The sequence below is a fragment of the Phragmites australis genome, chromosome 1 (genome assembly GCF_958298935.1).
Source record: "Phragmites australis chromosome 1, lpPhrAust1.1, whole genome shotgun sequence".
In the NCBI taxonomy this organism is placed as follows: Eukaryota; Viridiplantae; Streptophyta; class Magnoliopsida; order Poales; family Poaceae; genus Phragmites; species Phragmites australis.
Window position 1 is genome coordinate 31,074,163 of NC_084921.1, and position 22,694 is coordinate 31,096,856.

Genomic DNA, 22,694 nt, shown 5'->3' on the forward strand with positions numbered 1-22,694 from the left:
CCCCTAGTCGATTAGGTCTCGAGTTCTAGACACAACCAAATTCACCTACTTCTTAGGATTAAACACCTCATATTTCATCATTGTACTATATGATTCAAGAATAATCAGGATAAGACAAGATATACGACTATTACTCAACTCGAAGGCTAGAACCTTTTTAAACTCTGTGTCTCTCTAAGTGATATACTTTTATGACTAGCATGTATCCCTATTTTCTATATCACAAAATAACTTGCGACTGAGTATCAAATCCTCGGCAAGCCCTCTTTTTAATTTTTAGGTATGAAAAAGGAAGAAGAGGAGGAGAAAGAGATAGGAAAAAGAGCTAGAACTTCTTTACTTGGTGGTCCTGAATCCACCACTTCCCATCTTGGCATGCGAAGAAATTAGACGCAAAAATGATAAAAAAGGCTGACTAGTGGCTACAGTGAACATGGCCTATGAAGCTCAAACAGGCCTGAGCCCAGACCGCCCCACAACACAGAAAAATTTGAGCCCATACGCGTCCATCACCGACCCATCCCCTCTCCTGCTCACTTCCATCTGGGCCCCAGCTCGCCACGCCTCCCCGCCACCACCTCGCCGCCGTTTGCGCCCCTTCGACCTCGCCTTTCTCCCTAGGGTTTCTCTCTCCTCCCAATCGGATCGGGAGCCATGGAGTCGCGGCCGCGGAAGCGCACGCGCCAAGCGTATGACGGCGCCGCCGCGCCGCCGCCGGAGCGGGAGGTGGTAAGGGCCGCTTTCTCGCGCCTAGGGTTTGGATTTGGGGGCGCTCGGGGTTGTGCTGACGTGGATTCGGCCGCGCTGTGGACGCAGAGGGGCGGCGCGTCGCCGCCGTGGAGGGAGGACGACCGCGACGGCCACTTCGTCTTCGATCTCGGCGAGAATTTGACCCGCCGATGTGAGCACCCTACTCTTGGCTCTCTCGTTGAGCTCCTCGAGCCCTTGTGCACGGATAGCATTTAGTTGTCTGTAATAATTTGTGACTAGTAGTACCTATATTTGTTATTTTGGTTATATATGCTTTTCGATTGGTCTGAGATCCTGCATGGAGTTGGTAGCTAGTCCACTTTTAGCTTTTCTGTAGTCGTATCATTCATGAAAAATATTATCAGAATCACATAAATAATTTGGGCTATTATATCCCATGTATGACGTGGTTATTTCTGTTAGATGAAGGGGGTGAATGAAGCAGGTTTCCCATTCAGATCTTCGTCGTTTTTGTGTTTGTAGTACTAAACTTGATGTGTGCATGCAGTTTTCTTAGTTCCCAGTATTTCGTGGAGTTAGGTTGAGCTGATACTGTATCTACTTTGGGGTTTGGTTGCTATTTGAGTTTTGCATGACTGTTTGTTGACAGTCCCCTTTATCGACATGCAGACAAAATCTTAAGCAAAATGGGAGAAGGTTTGGTTTTTTCTTCAATCTGTCGTCTTCTCTTGTGCTGGGTATCTTTGCTATTATTCTAATGAGGAACACTGCGAGTTGGATTTTCCTAGGTACTTTTGGGCGAGTTTTGGAATGCTGGGATCGTGAAACACGTGAATATGTTGCCATAAAAGTTGTTCGGAGCATCCGCAAGTACCGAGATGCTGCAATGATCGAGATAGATGTGCTTAACCGCCTTGCAGAAAATGAAAGATACAGATCACTGTGAGTATCAGAAAACCTCATACCTAAAGTATTACCTTTTCTGTTTCTCACTTGATGATTCCTCTTCAATTGCCAGCTGTGTCCAGATTCAAAGGTGGTTTGACTATCACAATCATATATGCATTGTAAGTTCCAGTTTTCATTCACTTATGCTAGTTCTACAAATCAGTTGTAAAGCCACACAATGCCTTGCATTCCTGTATATGACTTGTTTGTTGATAATATTTATGTTATTGGCACACCCAATACCCCTTTTATAAAATGCGAGATCCCGCTATACAAATTATAACAATGACAGCAAAACCTTTGCTGTTGCTCTTTGCTAATGAAGGTTCCCTGATAACTGATATGGTGGCAAGTTAAAGATATTCTTTATTCAATGGGTATCAATGGTTTTGTCAGGTTTTTGAGAAGCTTGGGCCAAGCTTGTATGATTTTCTAAAGAGAAATAGATATCAACCTTTCCCTATGGAACTTGTGCGGGAGTTTGGACGGCAACTGTTGGAATCTGTAGCATGTGTGTTAGTTATTGCTTGATTCTGCATATCAATTCCTAGCAAAGGCATCTGCAGTTTCATCCTTCTCTTGCTGCAAAGGGGTAGGCTTGACCATATTTTCTTTTAAAATAGATATGCATGAGTCACGGCTTATCCACACTGATCTGAAGCCAGAAAACATACTTCTTGTGTCTTCTGAGTATATAAAAGTTCCAAGTTCGGAGGTACCTAATCTCAACCAATTTCATAGTGCTCATATGCTATTTTGCAACTAGGGCATACATTATTAGCAGTTTTTCTTGAACGATTGCTTGGGGTTGTACAGAAGAGTTCGCAAGATGAGATGCATTTCAAGTGCTTGCCAAAGTCCAGTGCCATAAAGCTGATAGATTTTGGTAGTACCGCCTTTGATAATCAAGAACATAATTCGATTGTTTCTACGAGGCATTACAGGGCACCTGAAATAATCTTAGGTAAACTGGTTATTCTGAAAGGTTTGATTCCATTTTATCTTGTTTGAGGTATAAGCTATAGCTGAAACTGAAGATTTCTGTGCTATTGAATATTTTCCAATAGAGTAGAACACATGAATTTTAAAATCTTAGCACCCAAAACCATCCCAGTTCATACTCTTATGTACTTCCAAGTGGCACAACTAACAACTCATTTTGAAAAAAAACTTGGTGGTTCTTTGCCCCTTCTGCAGTGTCTTTTGAGTGCATATTCAGTTTTACAGTTGATGGTTGTAGCCCTAATGAGACTATAGATTTCGTGAAAATTGACTGTATTTGGTTAGTGCTTAGATGCTCAATGCTTGAGAGTTTATTTTTCTCATGAGAAAAGTGCCATTTATATATGTCACTCTGAAACCTGCACAATGCTCAAGTTTTGTTGCTATATTAATGAAATTGATTGGACTGACCTCTATGCTTTATTTGCTGAACAAAAATCGATCTTTTATCCTATTTCATCAATGATTAGACCAACTGTCATGATAGTTGGTAATGCTTCTTCTCCATCTCTCCTATAAATCTTTTGTTCTGATTTCGTTGAGTATTTCTATTGCAGGCCTAGGCTGGAGTTTTACATGTGATATTTGGAGTATTGGCTGTATTCTCGTTGAGCTATGCTCAGTTACATCGCTTCTCATACTTGTGTTTCTTCTACCACTAGTCTTAGTAGGTGCTTTCCACTTTCCTAACCATTAGCCTTTTAGGGGGAAGCATTGTTCCAGACACATGAGAACCTGGAGCACCTAGCTATGATGGAGAGGGTTTTGGGACCACTACCAGAGCACATGATACGGAATGCCAGGTGCGTTGTTCTCACTCTTAATTTGTTCATTTCCTCTTCCACACAGTTAGAATAAATGAATGTGTGTTCAATTCAACTTTTGAGAAGCAAAATCTCTTTATTTGTTGAGATTTTGAGTTTTATTATTTGTTCCTCTATAATTTATCAAATCCTCCTTTTTCTCAAGCCTTTTAAGAAAGTGGTATGTTCGGTTCTCCTTGCAGAGCTGAACCTTTGGGCTTTGGGTTTGCTTGTTTCTAATCGGTACTTCATAATATTTCATCAATAACAGAGTATTGATTATACTTAAGTCATGTTCAATTCATCCTATTTTGTTTATAGCTACATGATTTTACAGCCAATAGTTGTATTATGCCCACTGGGCTTGTGCACCTTTTGTATTGCTTCATCCTTGGTTTTCATTTAGGTTAATTTTGCTAGTGTGTACTGCAACTCTGCTACGATACATATTGCTTGCATGTTATACTGCTTGCTTGCTTTTTGCTAATGATGCTTCACTACTGAAAAAGTTGAATTTTTTTCCAAATGTCCTTTTTATAAGGCTTTAGGAGTGTTCTGACCTATGATATGTCACCAGCCGTTAGCTTCTAATCTCTTTTCCATTTCATTTTATTTTATGTTCATTCATTGTACTGAGATGTCACCTTGAATGTGCAGTTCGTCAGCTCAGAAATATTTTAGGAGAGGAACACGTTTAAATTGGCCTGAAGGTGCTGTTTCAAGAGAAAGCATCAGAGCAGTGAGAAAACTTGATCGACTAAAGGTTTTGATTCTCAATTGTTCTTTTGTTGGCCATGGCTATCTGTCAACTAGTTATGTTTCTTGATCCTGAAATTTTAATGTATTTTTCTTGTCCTCGGTCTGATTATCTTCTTTCTAAATTTAAAGGGTGTTTGGGGGGTTTAGTTAAGGTTGGAGCTAGGGTTTACAGTCATAATTTGCAGTACTTTATTAGGTACAGTTGTTTGCTATTCCTGCTAGTAAATTCTTTTGGACATATAAGAAAACATGTAAGCATTAACAGATATAAAATTTCTTTTGGAGGACAAAAAATCAATTTAATATGTTACTGCACATGGAAAGAAATGCCATGCTTCATGAAAGCGTTACCAGATATGAAGCTTTTAATGGAAGAGACAAATTTGACTTACGTATGTAGCTGCCTAGGACAGAAGTGCTGCCACTTATGAAGAGATTAATTACAAGTTATAAGAAAACAGACTTGAAGAGGACAATCTGCAACCAAGTCAAGTGTAAAAAGGGTAAAATTTCAGATTTATAGAACAATAGTATAGTTGAAGCTTTTGCAGAGCACTTAAATAAGTTCTCTAATTTTTAATGCACGGCTTAGTTTGGTTTGCATGTAGGTGAGAACTATAAATGCAGGTTGTTTTTTCTGTTTCAAATTCAGTAGTACAGAATATTAGGTGGTAACTAACTAGAATTGTCAATGACTTTGCATTTCAACTAAGAATGTCAAGGCAAAACCTAGTGCATGTAAAATGCTGTGAAATATGATGAGGATTCGGCTTACAAATCTGGAATATTATGGACTGAAACTTCAGGATTTGGTATTGAGGAATGCTGACCATTCAAGGGCAGCACTGGCGGACTTGCTATATGGCCTTTTAAGATTTGAGCCATCAGAGCGCCTTACTGCCCAAGAAGCTCTAGACCATCCATTCTTCAGAAATCCAACATGACTGTTTGAAAAAGGCTTGACTCCGCCCCTTCTAATATGCACAACAAGAAGTTCTGAAGAAGCAGCTGTTATGAAGCAGAAGGCTTTTTGGTAATCTGTACCATAAAATTTCTGTGAGCTGAGCAATATGACTTGTAGTGATAAAGCTGATGTTTCAGTCGCCCAATGTAATGTACACTAGCATTTGTTCTAGGGAGCATAGTAGTAACTTGTACATTGTTAGTTTGGATGCCCTGCGAGCTGCATCCCGGCCCTCACCTCATCGATTAAAACAAGTACAGAGGCCGTCCCATATGATTGTATCAGCTCCTTCCATATGATTGCCGTGCTGTTGGAATTTGGACAGCATGGGCCATGTGGTTGTGGGCCTTGTGGCTTGTTGCGTTCAAATCCCATGTTGAAGGGTGTGGAAAAGCCGAGATGTCTTCTCTTTGAAACTTCTGCAACCTTTCTGTTGCTGAAGGTCTCGATTGTCTGCGTCGGGCGTGCCTGGCGTTTACTTGGGTCATTGGGTGGAGGGCACAGCCAGAGTATTCCACTGTATACCGCTGGCATTTATGGTTTTCCAAGCATGTGTGCCTGTCCGTTAGGGTGCGTTTGGTTTGAAGGATAAGGTTGGGTGTGATATGATTATTTATGTTTATTCGATGAGGTGATTTAACTTTTTGTTTGGTAATATAAATAGTGCGATTTAATTTTTTGTTTAGTTGGATGTATAATTTTTTATTTGGTTGGACGGATAAAATTTAGATGGAGTTAGTTAAAATTTTGTAGGACTCTATTATATTTTTAGATGCTGTTTGGTTGAGCCTTTTTTCGATGTAATCTGATTACATCGATAGTTGATACAGTTAAACATGTTTGTTTCACCTCGGGTGTAATTAGGTACCATGGAATCGGATACTAGGTCTTCAGGGAGTCCATTACACCCAATGTTGGGTGGCACTTCTGGAGAAGTCGTGAGTCACATGAAGTGGCACTGCTGAGTCGGTTAGGGAAAAATTCTCAGCGCAATAGAAAAAGTGGCGCTGCCGAGCCAGCCAAGAGGCCTCTGTTGCTCCTGGTTGCAACTTCTCGGCCAACCCTCTCGCCTCCGAGTCCGTTACCATGCGGCAAGCTTGTCGGATTTGCCAAGTGCAAAATCTGATGGTGTCCTAGTAGCTTGCGCGGGACACCCCTTCTTGGCCTCCTTTCCCGCCGGTCTTTCCCTTTACCTCCGAGCTAGCTCACCCGTTCGAGTGCCTTGGTGTGGCTCGTGGGCATCACCAAGTCAGGGAGCAAGCAGATGAGATGCCCTTGGTGTCATCCATGGTGCGTCCGAATCTGAGTGCCTCGGTTGTCATCCGCACCGTTGACCCAAGGTGCATTGCCTCCATCCCGCCACACCCTTCAGCGAGTGTTATGAAGGTATGCAACGACCTCGGCGACAACTGTCTCCATCATGCTCCGCCGCCCCACAAGTTTAGGCTTAGCACCGTGTGCTTGACTTGGTATGTTCATGTTCGGTTACCACTGTTCTTAACCAAACAAAGCAAGTGATCAGCCATTGCACCGCAAGTACCACTATAATCTCATTCCCTTTACGTTTATATTACCTTTTTTGGAACCAAACACAACCTTAGTTTTTTTTATCAAAAATATAATCATGCGAGATCTTATTTTGTTAATTTAATTGCAATGAATACAATGGTACAATCAGATCGCAAATCAGATAAACAGTTTATGACATAATATCATTTAAAGTGTACTAAAAAATGCATTTACTCTAACTAACCAGAATATTCCACATCAACAGGATAAAGCTCATCTAGAATATACATGCCTTCGTCCAGCAGTTTTTGCCGGATGAGCTCATCCAGTATCTAAGAAGAATATTCCATCTAGATAGTCATCCTATACAGCTTGCCTTCCAACCAAACACTAAAAAAAACTAGATGACCATCTTCCATTCAAAGATATCCTACAACCAAACACACCCTTATTGAATCTGGTTGCCCAAGAGTTTCCTGGGGTTGGAGAACAATCGGCTTGTCACGCGGTAGATGCTACGCAGCATTTGCCGTACCTGGGACTAGAGTTAGATCTAGGGGGGGGGGGGAGATTCTAGCTTTTGCCACTCCTGAAGTTGGCACTCACTTATTTGCCACCCACAAATCGAACTTCTTTAAAATGCCACCAAATTGCCTTTTTTGTCTTCGTGATTTGCCACTTTTAGTAGATTAGAGCGCTAATCTAATTTGATTAGAGTGGGAGCCTGCCAGCATGTATTTTTCGAACAGAATTACCCTCGGCATGGTTCCCTCCCCTCCGCCCAGATCCCCTTCTCCTTCATCCCTGGACCTCGGGGGCGGTCGCCCTCCCCGAACCTTTTCCTCCATGCCTTCACTTCTTCTTCTTTCACCGGCGGTCCCCCTCCCCCCTCTCAGGTCGCAACCATGTTTGAGAGCGGCACAAGGTCTAGGGCACGGTCGGGATCCAGTTCGGCCACAAGGAGTAGCGCGAAGGGAGGTGGCTGCGGCCATGTCACTGGCTTGTTGCTAATCACATGCCCTAGATGCAATGAGGAGGGGGTCATTGAGCTCACGACTAAGACCTCAGAGAATAATAGGAAGGTCTTCTTCAAGTGCCTAAGGAACCGATGGCATGTAAGTTGTGGTTTGATTTATTGCCATTTTGTTGATATTGCATTGCCGATTTGTGTGGTTTTTTTAGTTTGTAGAATCCGGGGTGCACTTTTTGGGAGTGGAGAGATGGCTACGAATAGCCGTTAGTGGACGAAGGGCTGGTGGGTGTTGATTGCTCCTCAATTAGAGATGTCATTCCCGACCTATTGGAAGCTACAACTGATTTAAAGAGTGATCTTGAGTCAGTGAAGGAGCGGCTGGAGGCAGTGAAGAAGGCGAACATCAACAGCAATGGCGTGGAGCAGCTAGTTAGCTTGGGGAAGGTTATGCTGATTATGATGTGTGCTATGTATGCATTTATAGTGATTTTGCTTATGTGTTTGTATGTGATTCAACGACAATGAGGGAATGTGTTTGTGTCTGTGGTATGTAGAAAGTTGGATGAACTGGTGTGTGTATTGTTTCAACTTTTTTGAACTTGAGCAGCTTTTGTGAACTTCTGAAATGAAGTGAACTCATATGTTTGTATGCATTCCAGTGGAATGAAGTGAAATGAACCGAAATGTATGCATTGCAGTGGAATGAAGTGGTCTGAACTAAAATGAAGTAATATTGGTACTGAAATCATCCAAAATTAACAGGAATTGATGGTAACTGATATTAACAAAACATCAGCTGGTTCTTAGGTTCATCAGTACATCAACTCCAACATAACATCAGCTGGTTCTTAGGTTCCACAAAATAGGTTAACATCATTGACTGACACAAGTTCGATCCCCCCTAAGTTCATTAGTACATCAAGCATAACAACATTAGTTACATGTCTGACAAAAGGTTACATCCTAGAATGCATCAACAACTTAATCATGCCTTCTTATTGGCAACTTTCCTTGGAGTGAGTTTCTTGCTAGCTGGAACTGGCTTGCTTGCTATCCCAGAAGTAGCCGACGTCTAGGAGCACATCTCTTTTGAGGTAAGGGCCAGCTACCTGCAAGATAGCAAGAAAATATTAAGAACTTGGGTTTCTGAAAGCAATTGACGCAATTGAAGCAAATTTTACCTCCTAGTAACAGGTCTTGGACTGTTGGCCAAGCTAGCCAACACATCAGATCTTGTTCTTTTTGGTGTCTGATTACTTGTAACCTCAGTGGCCTCCTTAGTGTTCTTCTTTCTTTCTTTCCTTATGGTGGTCTGCCTTGGCTTTCTCTTCCTATCACAGAAAAGGAGATTCATTTGAAGGTTCAAATTGGTTAAAAGAATTATATTACATTTTCTTAGTTTCATTAAGAGGACATGCCTTCTCTATATGTCCCACCTCCTTGCATCTTTTGTATTTGTGGTGCTTCTTCACCTTGCCCTTCTCAAGGCACGAAGGAATTATGTTCTTCCTCTACCTCCCTATGCATCTCTTCACAATTGGAGGTAGCAGCTTGAAACCTTTATTAACAATTGACCACTGTGACTTGTCTGCGCATCTAAATGCTTCCAGTGAGTAAGCATGGTCAACATAGTCATCTATTTTTGCCTCCCTTTGAGTGGCGATGAGGGCCAGGGCATGAGGGCAAGGTTTTCTAGAAAGCTACCATTGTTTGCAAGTACACTCCCTCTTGTTGAGGTATACCACATGCCTAACAATAATTTGGTTGTCATACAACTCAGTTACCTCATCTGAATGATCAATCCCTTTTGAGACCCTCAGATGGCCTAAGATTCTACTGGCATCATTCAATTCAAGTGTGACAGAGGGTAGAATATTTCCTTTAAGCCTCAGCCCTATCTTTCTTCTCTTTTCAAATAACATCATTGTCAGCTAACTCACATATAGGCAAGTCATTTAAATCCTTTATCCAACTGTTCCATCTCTTAGCCAAATTGTTATTTATATAGTCACATTTTATATTTTCACTGAGCTTGATGGTACCTATCAAGGTAATCCTTAACAGCACGGCAAACAGCTAAAACTTTGCTCATGTAGTGCTCATGCCTATCAGCTTTATAAGCCCTAGCTGCTGGATACAAATTCTCAAACATAGGACCATGTAATTTCTTGATCAGGTTTTACATTAGGTGGCTAAAGCATTCCCTATGTTCTAAAAAAGGGAACACTCTTTGTATGGCAATTTCTAGACCTTTGCATGCATATGTACATATAGCCATATTGGCCGCTGATCCTATAGCATTTCTAAGTTGTTCCATAAACCAAGTCCAATTCTTTGCTGTCTCAGATTAAAAAAAAGATGCCAAGGGGGACAACCAGTTATGCCCATCTAAAGCATTTGCATCACATAATTGTCCATTCCATTTGCCATTGAGTGCAGTGGAATCAATGCTAACATATTGGAATCAATGCTAACATATTGCTTGCAACCACCCCTAAAGCAATCTATGCATGGCTTAAATGCACAGAAAAATCTATTTAAGTACACTTCCCCACCAACAGTTCTAGTCTCTATTTCCACAAAACTACTAGGGGACCTAAGCTCAATCTTTGCCTTAAACCTATACAACCAATCAAAGTTATCATCCTAAGATCCAAATATAGTATCCATTGCCCTCTGCCTACTAACTCAAACTGTGGAGTAAGAGGTTGTCACGTTGTACTTACTTTCAACCTCTTGTTGCAGCTCCTTAGCACCCATATTATGGTTCTTCCTCGGCTCACTTGCAACCCTATCTGCCACCCACCCCTTAGATGCATTTCTGGCAAGCACTCTGCTGGTTGATGCACACTTGTGACCATCCTTATTAACAGTCACCTGCAAAATTGAGACTAAGACAATTTAATATGAAGCACAAGAATTCAGTGTGCATAATAACATATGAATGCAATGCAAAGCACTAAGAATTTTATACCCTAACACTCTTGTCTGATTTTGTCCTGGCAACAATTTTCTATGGGCACCATTCAGATGTGTAGTACCCTCCGAACCTTTTTCTTATCTAATTTCTTAGTCCCAAGTTCAAATTCTTGTTTGATAGCATGTTGTCTTATGGCAATCCTGAACTACTCCATGCTGGGATAGATAGAACCAACATCCATTGCTGGATCATCCCTGTCCCAATGATTTCCATCCTCTTCTTCATTCTCATCATTCACACGAAGAGTTGCCTCACCTATCTCATGCTCTAGATCAGCTAGTATATGTGGCACAGCAAGTGCCCTATTCCTAGCAACCTCAGCTCTTGCATCCTCAGCTCCAAGTCCAAGCAAGTCATAGAGCTGATCGTCCCCTAGCACAATAGGTGCATCTCCATCCTCATGAGTTGGAAAGATCTCTAATCTATCCCAATCAATTTCAGGCACCACAACCAACTGAGAGCTATCAACTTTAGAAACCGGAACCGACAGAGAACCAATGCCTTCTCCTTCATTGGCATTGGTAACAATATGGGATGATGAGGGTGCTTGAATACAAATTGAAGGTCCTTCATTCACACTTCACTGTGACTCTCTATAGCCTTTCTTATCTCGAATCTTAACGGTGAAAAATAGCCACTTCAACCTGTCCCTCTCCTAGAACTGTCGAAACAACTCTAGGTTGTGTGCAACATGTTCAAGTTCACCACCCAACTTGTCCACTACAAAGAACAACAGCTCTTAGCAGGATTCCCAAATTATCTTGCTGGCAATATCCTCATACAACTTTTCGAGACTGTATCCATGCATATCAATCCACCACTCGAAACTCTTGTTACGGGCAGACAAAGTGCTAACCATGGTCGAGCTTCGCGATATACTCATCAACACTAACACCGATTCTAAACGTAACATCTGGGTCAATCCTAACGAAATGTACAACAAAACAAAAGAAAATATGGAGTCAGCCTTCAAACTAACTCCAATCGCGCGCGTGAGAGGTCGTACACTTACCATGGGGGTCGATCCTCCTAATTCATCTCCCTTGCGCACAACAAGGGGAAAAGAGAAGATGGTGTTGGGTCTCAGCTAGGGGCGGTGCGAAATATCATACGCTGGTGTCGGATATGAGCTTGGGTGGGGAGGGGGTGCCGATGGCAGGGTAGGAGGAGGCGGCGGCAGCAGGGGGTGGGAGGGGGGATTGGATTGACCCGGCGAATACCCCAATGAGCTCGGGAGGGACCGCACCGACACTCCCATGCCCTAATAGAACTGATCGGGGGCATCCTCGTCATTTCACATCTTTATATTGTCAGCGAGCACGAGTTAAAGCTATGGTCTGCTAAAAGTGTCAAATCACAAAGACTAATAAGCAATTTGGTGGCATTTTAAAGATGTCTAATTCGTAGGTGGCAAATAAGTAAGTGTCAACTTCGGGAGTGGCAAAAGCTGAAATCCCCTGAGCGGTCCGGTCCTAGATAGACTTTTCCTTTTCCTTTATTGAGTCTTTCTTCTTCTTCTTCACCAATCCTCTCCCCATCCTAAGTTACGCTTCTTTTTGGGCTATTCAGTTCAGACGCATCCATCTCTGTCGCACTCTCCGTGGCACGACCCTTACCTTGTAACCTTGCTGGCGTTTCTCTGGCCACGAGACGGACACACACCAGGAACGCCCCCGCGACACGAACACGCGCTGTCACGGCGCACGTCGCCGTCGCCGTCGTGCCTCCCCTGTTTGCGACGCAACGCGCGCACAGTCCGGCGACAGGGCACGCGTACGGAGTACGGACTCTCGCGGAAGCTTCGGTACGCACGCCGGTATTGATGGCAGGTGACTTCGGCCCCCGGCCGTCGTGGCCTCGCCGGGCGCCGCGCGTTCGTCGTGCGCCCTTCCTTTTCTCTTTCAAGTGCGCCGCATCCGCTTAATTCAACGGGCCACGTTGACGTTCAAAATCGTGCACATTTGCGAGCACGTTGGGACCCTTAATGAGGACATTGACGGCATCGGAAAAAATGAAAAGCTAAATGGAAAGAAGTCAATTCTATCTAATCAGAGAACTCGCCTGGTTAATCGGAGATGGTTTCCCTTATTTGCTACTCTAGCTTACCGTCATCGATTCAGATAAGCTTACATCTTATTAACATGACTAACATGTTGATCTTTTAAATAATAAATTATTAATTTATTCACAAAAGAAAAGATGATAAAGAAAAGGAGATAGAGAGCAGGCATGGACGAATCTGCCACCGTCCTTTGCCGCTCTGGCTCTGGGCCTTTAAAAAGCCTGGCAGCGCCCTCCATCCTCTCTCGCGGCCACACACACACACACAATACAGTTACACATCTCGCTCTATCTGGCGGTGCCATGGCGACGGCGAACGGGAGCAGCGGCGGCAAGGGGTTCGAGGTGCCCAAGGTGGAGATCAAGTTCACCAAGCTCTTCATCAACGGCCAGTTCGTCGACGCCGTCTCCGGTACGCCCTCGCCCTCGCCCTCGCCCATCCCTTCCTTTTCTCCGATCCCCCTGTTCTGCGTTCCAAACAAAGCCCAAAAGATTCTCCTAAAGTATAGAAAAAATCTTCTCAAGATTTCAAATGCATAGTCTGGAGGGACTGATGCCAAAAACAGAATAAGAAATCGAGACAGAGTATCTGTCTTAATTTTGTGGTGCAAATACGCTCCAGCCGAGGGACTGTCAGTGAGGCAGGCAGCGAGTTGTGGTGCAAAGACGACAAGCTGCCTCGGCTCCAAGCTTTAGTTTATTCGTGTGGACGACATCTTTACATATCTTGATCAGTTGGCCTGCATTGCTTTGTCTGTTCTTGTGTGGTGTGGGGAACAAAGGCCAAGGTAACATAGGAGACTATAGTATAATAAAAATATCGACATGCATATATTTAATACATCACTATTTTCATATCAGTAACTAGGATCAACCTATATGTTCTATAATAATTAGATATAGAATATAAGAGTTATGTATAAACCTTTTATTTTTAATTATTTTTTCTGTTTTTTATTCCATCATAATATTATTGATTCAGGCTTAGTTGCCAGTAAAGAGATAACGCTATCAGAGCTCGAAAAACCACGTGCCGTTAGCTTTGTTTGGAATACATGGATTTTTCAAATGGACGGTACGGTAGGATTTAAAATTATTTTTCTACAAGATTTCATAGGAAATCCTCTGAAATTGGGCAACCCAATTTACTACTGTAGGTCTGCACATCCACATGCTCACCGCGGAAAAAACTAGTCGACCGGCGTAAGCCATATATAGCACTTTCTTGCTCGCCTATCTTTGTTCATAGTATACATGGAGTACGTACATACAGTGGGACCTTCATTATTTTTTAGATCTCATTGATTGATTTAAACTTCCATTTTCAAGGGCGTTACTTAGAAGGTAGTACACCTGCATGAGCTTGCAACGCACACCCACTAAGAGTCTGTTTATTTGATTTCTGTTTCTGGTTTCTCTGAAAAATTATGTTTTTAGTTTTTTTAAAAACTGTCTTTGGATTTTAGCTATTGAATTTTATAATAATTTTTTAACTTATCAGTATATTGTTTTTAAAAAAACTGCTCTCAGCTAGGTTCTTGCTTCAGTTTATTTCTTTAGAAGTAGACTTCCAACTTCTTTAAAAATCATTTTTTAGCAAACTTGTTTATTTAAACTAAAACTTCTAACTTCTAGACTTCTAATAGAAACAGAAGTCAAAATCAGCCCGAAACAAACAGCCTCTAAATCTGATCGGTCCATCTCATCCAACAGCCGACGTGCAAGGCCACGCGCACCACGATTACACCCTAAAAAGTCTAAAATCACTTTCAATTGCGATGACGCTAATTGCCCCATCACCATCATAACGACTACCACAAACAGATCAAATAAAATCAAAGTGACATTAATTAAACTAAATCATACAAATACAATTTACTTCGATGTAGATTAATTATCGCTACCACATAGTTTTAAAACAAACATCCTCCTTAGAACGTGTGCGATCAACCTTTCAAACTTCTGGCAACTAGTATACATGACAGTTTCCAAATTTGCCACATATATAGTTAAGTAATACAGGTTCTAATCAGTACTCCTTCGATCATGAAAATATAACATTTTGGACACGCTTCACGTCAAACTTTTGGATGTTTAATTAACTATCAATATCTTTCGAAATATGCAGATTGGAAATATAAAAATCATATATATAGATTTGTCTTCAAAAGCATTTTCATAATAACATAACTCCATTGGATTTTATGAAGATATGAAAAAGATAAATAAGTAATGAAAGCTACATTTTTTAGACCGTGTTGTCGTCCGAAACGTCAACCACTTGTGGACGGAGGGATTATTTTTTTTTCATAACTTTTGCAACCATATAATCAAGGCCACGTGCACCATGAAACACCACTAAAACCACTTTCAATTAAGTGGGATAATAATAGTCTCAACATCACCATCTTCACGACAGCCATGAACAAAACAAAGCAATGCAACATTAAATTAATTCAATCATAAAAATACAATTACTTAGATCATCTCTAACCATTTTTACTTCATTTCATTTCTTTTCTGATCCTCTTTCTCGTTCTTATTTCCTTTATTTTTTATCATCTTTAATAGCATCCATTAAAAGATATTCGTAAAGTGAAATGAGAGAGAATCTTATCTGGAAGTAAATGACTTTAAAAATTCCTTCGTGAAGTAAACTGTAAAGAGAAACTATTGAAACATTAAAAAAATAAAAATTCCTTTAAAAAAGATTCTAGATCGCAAAAGAAATTTATTGGACATAGTCTTAATGTAAAATAGCTAGACGTCCTCCCTTTGAACGCGTGCAGTCAACCTAGTTCGAAATCACTGGCCGCTAGTATACACAAACTTGCTAAACTTTACCTTTGGCCAATAATGTAATTGGATTCGTCACCATATTTTTTTCATAACTTTTGCAACTATGTAATCAGGAAACTATTTGATGATAATATGTGTATCTTGAAACTGCCCCCAAGATGTTTTATTCGGCCTTTACAAGGTGTGTACATATAAAGCTGCCAGGCAATTTTTTTGAAATATTATTATTTTATTAGAAAACTACAAAATATTATTCAAATTGAAAAATTTGCAGATATATATGTTAGTTGGCACTCCAATTACCGACTAGTCACCTATCGACAATCGAAGTGCCGTCATCTCATTTGCCATACACGTGGAGGCCTGTTAGTACTCTAATTGCCGATATATCCTATATCTCGTAGATGATATTTAAAAAAATTAATAATTTTTTCATATGATCTCAGATGAAGATGATCTTTATATAAAACTTATACTTATCAACGATATCTATAACTTTTCAGTTGAACACTTTTTTATTTAAATCCGCTTAAATGCCAAAAAAGTAGCTAGAAATTTCATATCTAAAATTTATAATTACTTTTTTTTACATCTAAACAGATTCAAATAGAAAAATTTTTAACTACAAAGTTGTAGATATCAATGATAGTTAAAATTTTCATATAAAATCATCTAAAATCATATGAAAAAAGTTATAATTTTATATTATTTGCATAACTTGATATCTATCCGCCGATTGCTGATAGGAGTCAGTCGGCAACTACGACTTTCTTATTTTAAATATTATTTTTACAATTTTTAGTAAAATAATATTATTTCAAAAAATCTGCCAGGCAGCCTCAGCTCTAGCTGGCTGGCTGTTCATGCTAAATTCTAGTTCTGCACCCGTGCTTTGCATGTCACGCGTGCACGCGCGGGACGCTGGCGCGTTGGAGACGTGACGGGGGAGAAGCGAGCGGCAGACCACGCGGGAGACGCGAGCACGCTGGAGACGATAGACCGCGGGACGTGGAGCAGCAGCAGAACATGGGACCCACACAGGAAGACAGACTACGGGAAGAAGCACTACGCTACTCTATAAGTAGTAGAGAAATGATGCAGTCCTGGATATCCGGCCGGTACTCAATTCCAAGAGATTATATTCTTCGTCTGATCAGATAGGGACAGGTTACCCAACTGCATACACGCCAACGCAACCAGCAATCACCGGTCCGGTACATCTTGCTGACGCTGGCCTTTGGCTCATTGCTCGTTTGCTAGCTTTTATAGATGACCTCCAAAGCGAATCCCGGTCCAGATCAGGCACTGTGTCCTGTCAACTTCGTGTCACTAAATTACACTGTTAATCTCTTGTCTACATCTTCATGCTTGAAGTCTTGTGATGGAGTCCTGGAGTGGGGCTGATCCAACTTGTGCCCTTTGTTACTCTAATACTCCCTCGTTTAAAAATTATTTTATTTTTAATAAAATCAAACTTTGTATATTTTAACTAGTAATTGATCAAATTATAAATATGTTTAGCGTATAAAAGTTATATAACTAGATTCATATTTTAAAAAACTTTCACACTATAATGTTTTTTTAGCTATAAATAATATATTTTATGAGAAAATAATAGTCAACCTCTAATTTTAAAGACTAGGCCATAATAAAATACGTATAATATAATATTGATGAGCTAGCGGTACTATTTGCTTAAGATTTTTCAATGATGCATCTAGTAATTAACATCAATATTATATTCTCAGTGTGCACAATTATTGATCAAAATTTAAAAAGTTTAACCCACATAGATCCGACTTATATATATAGGCGTAGAATAGACTTGCACTGCATCATTGCGGCCGATGGAGCCTGAAGGGATTCACGCGGCCTTGGCACCATCGTTTCACGCGTGGGCCTGTCCAGCATCGCGCCTCGTGATCTGTTGTTCGCCCAACCATGCCATGCTATCCCGTGTCGTGGCCTCTCATCGATACAAGTATGACTCATTCGCGTGAATTTGCCATAGGCCACGGCACCGGACGTGCTTTTGGTTGGACAGCGTGAGCAGAGCACTGCATTTTACCGAGTTACGACTATATATTTATAGTAACTGATATATCTTGTGGGTTGCAACTATATTATTTTTAGGATTGTAACTGGAAGTATGTGCAGAGATAAATAAGTTACCATCACATGATAAAAAATTCATAATTACAACTAAAAAAGTTATCGAATTACGACAATATATATTTATAGTAACTGTATATCTTGTGGATCGTAATTCTACTACTTTTAAAATCGTAACTGAGAGTGGCGCTACAGTAAACTACAATACGGCTAAACACATTATATATATAGTTTTTTCTTTACTCGCAGTGTATATACTCTTCTCTAATATACCAGCTATTAGTATTACCACTTGTTGGATGCGTAGATATTTGGCCAGCTGATAGCTAGATATACAAATTAATCTCTTAGGAGCAATAGGGTCTATAGCGATAGCATGTTGAAGGTAGCAATCAGTCCAGTATATGGATTATGATGTTACTGTCACGTGATGTTGAGTAATGTCAACGCTCTGCTTTTTTTACTCCATACTTCTTCTATCGGCAATGCGCTGAAAACTCAACTCCAACCACTGATTTCCATGTGCCCAATTTAAATGACAAAAAAAAAAGATACCGGAAGCTAAAGTACAACAAATCTGACTTACCGTCTGCCGATTTTGTGCCTGAAGCGAATAATTAAGGGTGCACTAATTAATTCGAACGGCTAATTATCGTTCGAATGGATTTTGAGGGCAAAATTCTGACCTTCGATTGGTGACGAGATCCGTGCACTGGCCACTCCGGCGAGCTCTGTAACTCTTGCGAGCCTTCCAACTCGCGAGCTTTGTATCTCTTGTGAGCCTTCCGACTACGGCGAGCTCCATTCTGGTTATGGTCGGGAGGGTTCGGGGGTCCATCACTCGCTGTGGACTTGCACGAAGTTGATGAAAAACTAACGGATTTTGAACTCTGCGCACCCTTGCAGGTAAGACGTTCGAGACCCGGGACCCTCGCACCGGTGAGGTCACCGCCACGATTGCCGAGGGCGACAAGGCAGACGTCGACCTCGCCGTGAAGGCCGCCCGGGAGGCCTTCGACAACGGCCCCTGGCCGAGGATGACGGGCTACGTAAGAACCGGCTCTCCATCACTCTTGCCCAAATCCGTGACTGACGTGCAGCCTTGTTTTGCGCCAACGTGTCGAGCAGGAGCGGGGCCGGATCCTCCACCGGTTCGCGGACCTGGTTGACCAGCACGTGGAGGAGCTGGCGGCGCTCGACACGGTGGACGCCGGCAAGCTCTTCCTGGTCGGAAAGATTTTGGACATCCCCGCCGCCGCCCACCTGCTGCGCTACTATGCCGGTGCCGCCGACAAGATCCACGGCGAGACGCTCAAGATGGCGCAGCGGATGCACGGGTACACGCTCAAGGAGCCCGTCGGCGTCGTCGGCCACATCGTGCCCTGGAACTACCCGACCACCATGTTCTTCTTCAAGGTTAGCCCTGCCCTCGCCGCGGGCTGCACCGTGGTCGTCAAGCCCGCCGAGCAGACGCCGCTCTCCGCGCTCTTCTACGCTCACCTCGCCAAGGAGGCCGGTGTCCCCGACGGTGTGCTCAACGTCGTGCCCGGGTTCGGCCCCAAGGCCGGCGCCGCCGTGGCGTCGCACATGGACATCGACAAGGTGAGCTTCACCGGGTCCACGGAGGTCGGGCGGCTGGTCATGAAGGCAGCAGCCGAGAGCAACCTCAAGCCAGTCTCGCTCGAGCTTGGCGGCAAGTCTCCGGTCATCGTGTTCGACGACGCGGACCTTGACATGGCCGTGAACCTGGTTAACTTCGCCACATACACCAACAAGGTAAGCATGCATGCTCACCGGCTGTGCGATCGATCTGTATCAGATCATCTAGTGCGAGCAGAGTTTCTCATCGCCGCTGCAACAATCCTGCTATGTCACAGGGAGAGATCTGTGTCGCCGGCACACGCATCTATGTGCAGGAAGGGATCTACGACGCATTCGTGAAGAAGGCCGCCGAGGTCGCCAAGAAATCGGTGGTCGGAGATCCGTTCAACCCGCATGTACACCAAGGCCCTCAGGTACCCACATCAATGTGAATGTGTGATACTGTCATCATGTGCATAATCTACTGAGAAGAAGAATGCACAAGCTGCAATGATCACTTGTGAAAATGCAATGCAGGTTGACAAGGACCAGTACGACAAGGTTCTCAAGTACATTGATCTCGGTAAGCAAGAAGGCGCCACGCTAGTCACCGGAGGGAAGCCCTGCGGCGACAAGGGCTACTACATTGAGCCCACCATATTCACGGACGTCAAGGTCAATATATTGTCACCGTGGACAGTAGTTTTTCAACTCTCTCTCTCTCTCTCTATATATATATATATAGAGAGAGAGAGAGAGAGGTTGTGCAAGAACGCTCATGATAAAAAAAGGGTACAAGAAAATCCTGAAATTTCTTAACAAAAATGTTCATGCAGGACGACATGGCGATCGCGCAAGATGAAATCTTTGGGCCGGTGATGGCTCTCATGAAATTCAAGTAGGCTTCTTCCCTGAACATTTTTCAATCTGACAGCCGAAACTAAAAAGTCTGAACCAACTGAACCGTGCATACACTGCTGAATGCAACGTTGCAGGACGGTTGAGGAGGCGATTCAGAAGGCGAACAACACCCGGTACGGCCTGGCCGCCGGAGTAGTGACCAAGAACATCGACATCGCCAACACGGTGTCACGGTCGATCCGCGCAGGTGCCATCTGGATCAACTGCTACTTCGCATTCGACCCCGATGCGCCGTTCGGCGGGTACAAGCATAGCGGGTTCGGCAAGGACATGGGCATGGACGCCCTTGAGAAGTATCTGCAGACCAAGACCGTAGTCACACCCCTATACAACACACCTTGGCTCTGATCTCATCCTAAGAGCAACTGAAAAGAAATGAAGAAAGAACATGTCTTATACAGATAAATGGATAAGTAATCTGTACCTGATTGGATTTGATATAGCAATAATTTAGCGTGGACTTGTTAAAAAACATTAAAGACACATATTTCGGTTACATCAGCTGTTGTCTGATCTGTTCAAGAACATGTTGTAGTATTTAACTGACAACCATTAACTTGTGTGGATTCTTTTTTCTTAATCGTACTATAGGATTATACAGTGGAGTTTGATGATTCATTTCCAATATGATAAAGACACATGGGGCGCCATTGAAAATAAATAATTAATGGACGTCTTTTCACGGGCAATTTGCTTGAAACAAATCAAGTCACAATTGTACTACAAATACAGAAACTTCTACGCTAAATTAATCGGGATGGGGCATCAGAAAGGATTCTGATCGTTGCTGCTTGACAGCGAAGGGCTCTAGGATAGTTCACAACTATAAATTATTGGCGCGTCATTACCCAGCATTAGTCACGGAGAACTGAATTTTATATACGGAAGTTAGAATAACATGTGGCATTCCGCATATCAACAGTCTCTGAACTCCGATTGCAAGAACAATAGCAGAGATTTGACCATATACATAATGCAGTGCTCTTTCTCCTACTTAACGGTATACAATTGCCGACACAGTGTCGTGGCTAGGCTTGTAGCAGCCTCGCCGGCTCCAATTACACCCAAGTCAACCTCTGATTACGCGTCAGAGAAGACGAAACGATGAAACGCCAATTAAGCAAGCGTAGCTCTCTTGATCTCCATAATGCAGTGTCTGACCTGCATTTTTTAAGAGCAACTAGTTCTGGATTGAGACTCTTTAAAGTGCTTACGAGTAACGATAACCGTCCATTACACACAATCTGAGATGGTCCACATTAGAAAGTAGCTACATAAAGAAAGGTACTTAAGGTAGCTCCACCAGTGCCCGCAAAATGCTGCCGCATCCCTGTGCCACTCGTTTTGCCAGCCGGCGCTCCTAGCATCGCTCTCCAGCGGATCCTTTCCAGTGCTACAGTGTTGTGGATATAATACTGTAGCAGATGGAGAACAACAAATTTGCTGATTGTTTTAGACGATGGGCAACACTGTTTATAGTGTATTACTGTGAGTCTGAAGGAAGGAGGTAAGTAATAAAAGTTAGAAAATAGGATAGTTGTTGGAGATAAAAAAATAGAGGATGATGTAATAGTGATAGGGGATGCTGTAATAGTATTATGGAGGATGAATTTTTAAATATCTATTAGCGATGACCTAAGTAGTGGACCACAGACTAACTTGAAGAACGAGTTGAAGGATATTTAGGGAATTTTGTTTACAGATATCTGATTCATTCTATATCTTTCCTTTCTCCTCCAATATTTATTTTCCTCTTCCTCCGTTACCACTTGAAGAAATCTATTTTTTTCAATAATAGAAACTTTATTAATTCTCATAATTGCATACAGAAGATACACAAGCATAAGAGTTGGCCCTGTGTTATAGCTAGGATTCATACAACCAACAAGACGAAAACAAAGACCAAATATAAAACCACGCAATACAGTCTCAGAATAGAGAGAGAAAAAAAAGACAAAATATGGTAATTGACATGTTTAGCGGCTTTAGAACTATGCGTTTCATGTGTCATCAACGGCAAAATATGGCACAAGTCAATGGAATTTTGGACAGCATAGTTCATACGATGGTGGTGCAGGCCGTGTTTGTCCGTGGTGGCATGCTGAACTATACTAAGGAAATCCATGCTCCTATGCCATATCTGGTTGTCGATCAATTTACATGGTTTTAGAGAAACTTACATGATTTCTGAACAAGTCTCTTATCAAATGTCATCATATTATCATTATCTTGCGAGTAAGGATAGTGTAGAATTAAATTGGTGACTAGAGGGGGTGAATAGATGTCTCAACAATTTTTTTGCGAAATCGATTATCTTCTCCGATTTAGATCACCCAATGCATTTCAAAACTTAAATGAAAGAAAAAATAGAGAGAAGTTTTAATAAGAGAAAATCGAGGCAACACGACTTCACGGATGGTATATAAACCATATGTTACATTTTAGATCAATCCATATGTCTTAGCACTCAAAGATCACAACTTGCAAGGAAACAAGAAAAGATGAACACTGAGCAACGAAACTCTCCAAGTTGATTGTCTAGAGGTAAGGGAATTCAAGACCCTATCACAT

General features: G+C 42.1%; 2 protein-coding genes across 3 annotated transcripts; both read left to right on the forward strand.

Annotated features, from left to right (window-relative positions):
- Window positions 1-463: 463 nt before the first annotated feature.
- Window positions 464-5,596, forward strand: LOC133915083 (serine/threonine-protein kinase AFC3-like). 2 transcript variants are annotated; one of them, XM_062358094.1, is made up of 12 exons: window positions 465-729; window positions 817-901; window positions 1,381-1,407; window positions 1,500-1,653; window positions 1,730-1,778; window positions 2,056-2,170; window positions 2,283-2,374; window positions 2,476-2,623; window positions 3,219-3,283; window positions 3,367-3,464; window positions 4,122-4,227; window positions 5,030-5,596. In XM_062358094.1, exons 1-12 carry the CDS (start codon window positions 655-657, stop codon window positions 5,165-5,167), a joined length of 1,152 nt encoding a protein of 383 aa, XP_062214078.1. In that variant the 5' UTR covers window positions 465-654; the 3' UTR covers window positions 5,168-5,596. The 2 variants fall into 2 exon arrangements, with proteins under 2 accessions (XP_062214086.1, XP_062214078.1); XM_062358102.1 differs by lacking the exon at window positions 1,381-1,407 and having other exon boundaries at window positions 464-729.
- Window positions 5,597-12,939: 7,343 nt separating this feature from the next.
- On the forward strand, window positions 12,940-20,703 carry LOC133915099 (aldehyde dehydrogenase family 2 member C4-like). The gene is made up of 7 exons (XM_062358114.1): window positions 12,940-13,122; window positions 18,528-18,670; window positions 18,750-19,397; window positions 19,499-19,636; window positions 19,740-19,877; window positions 20,039-20,100; window positions 20,198-20,703. The coding sequence occupies exons 1-7, from the start codon at window positions 13,014-13,016 to the stop codon at window positions 20,469-20,471; spliced, it is 1,512 nt and encodes a 503-aa protein (XP_062214098.1). The 5' UTR covers window positions 12,940-13,013; the 3' UTR covers window positions 20,472-20,703.
- The last annotated feature ends 1,991 nt before the right edge of the window (window positions 20,704-22,694 follow it).

What these genes read in the sequence shown, in the direction of transcription:
- LOC133915083 (XM_062358094.1), top strand. Translation starts at nt 655, where the DNA reads ATGGAGTCGCGGCCGCGGAAGCGCACGCGCCAAGCGTATGACGGCGCC. An exon ending in CGAGAATTTGACCCGCCGAT is followed by an intron (nt 902 to 1,380) that starts GTGAGCACCCTA and finishes ATCGACATGCAG; the next exon opens with ACAAAATCTTAAGCAAAATG. An exon ending in GGCACCTGAAATAATCTTAG is followed by an intron (nt 2,624 to 3,218) that starts GTAAACTGGTTA and finishes TTTCTATTGCAG; the next exon opens with GCCTAGGCTGGAGTTTTACA.
- LOC133915099 (XM_062358114.1), top strand. Translation starts at nt 13,014, where the DNA reads ATGGCGACGGCGAACGGGAGCAGCGGCGGCAAGGGGTTCGAGGTGCCC. An exon ending in GGCCGAGGATGACGGGCTAC is followed by an intron (nt 18,671 to 18,749) that starts GTAAGAACCGGC and finishes CGTGTCGAGCAG; the next exon opens with GAGCGGGGCCGGATCCTCCA. An exon ending in CCATATTCACGGACGTCAAG is followed by an intron (nt 19,878 to 20,038) that starts GTCAATATATTG and finishes ATGTTCATGCAG; the next exon opens with GACGACATGGCGATCGCGCA.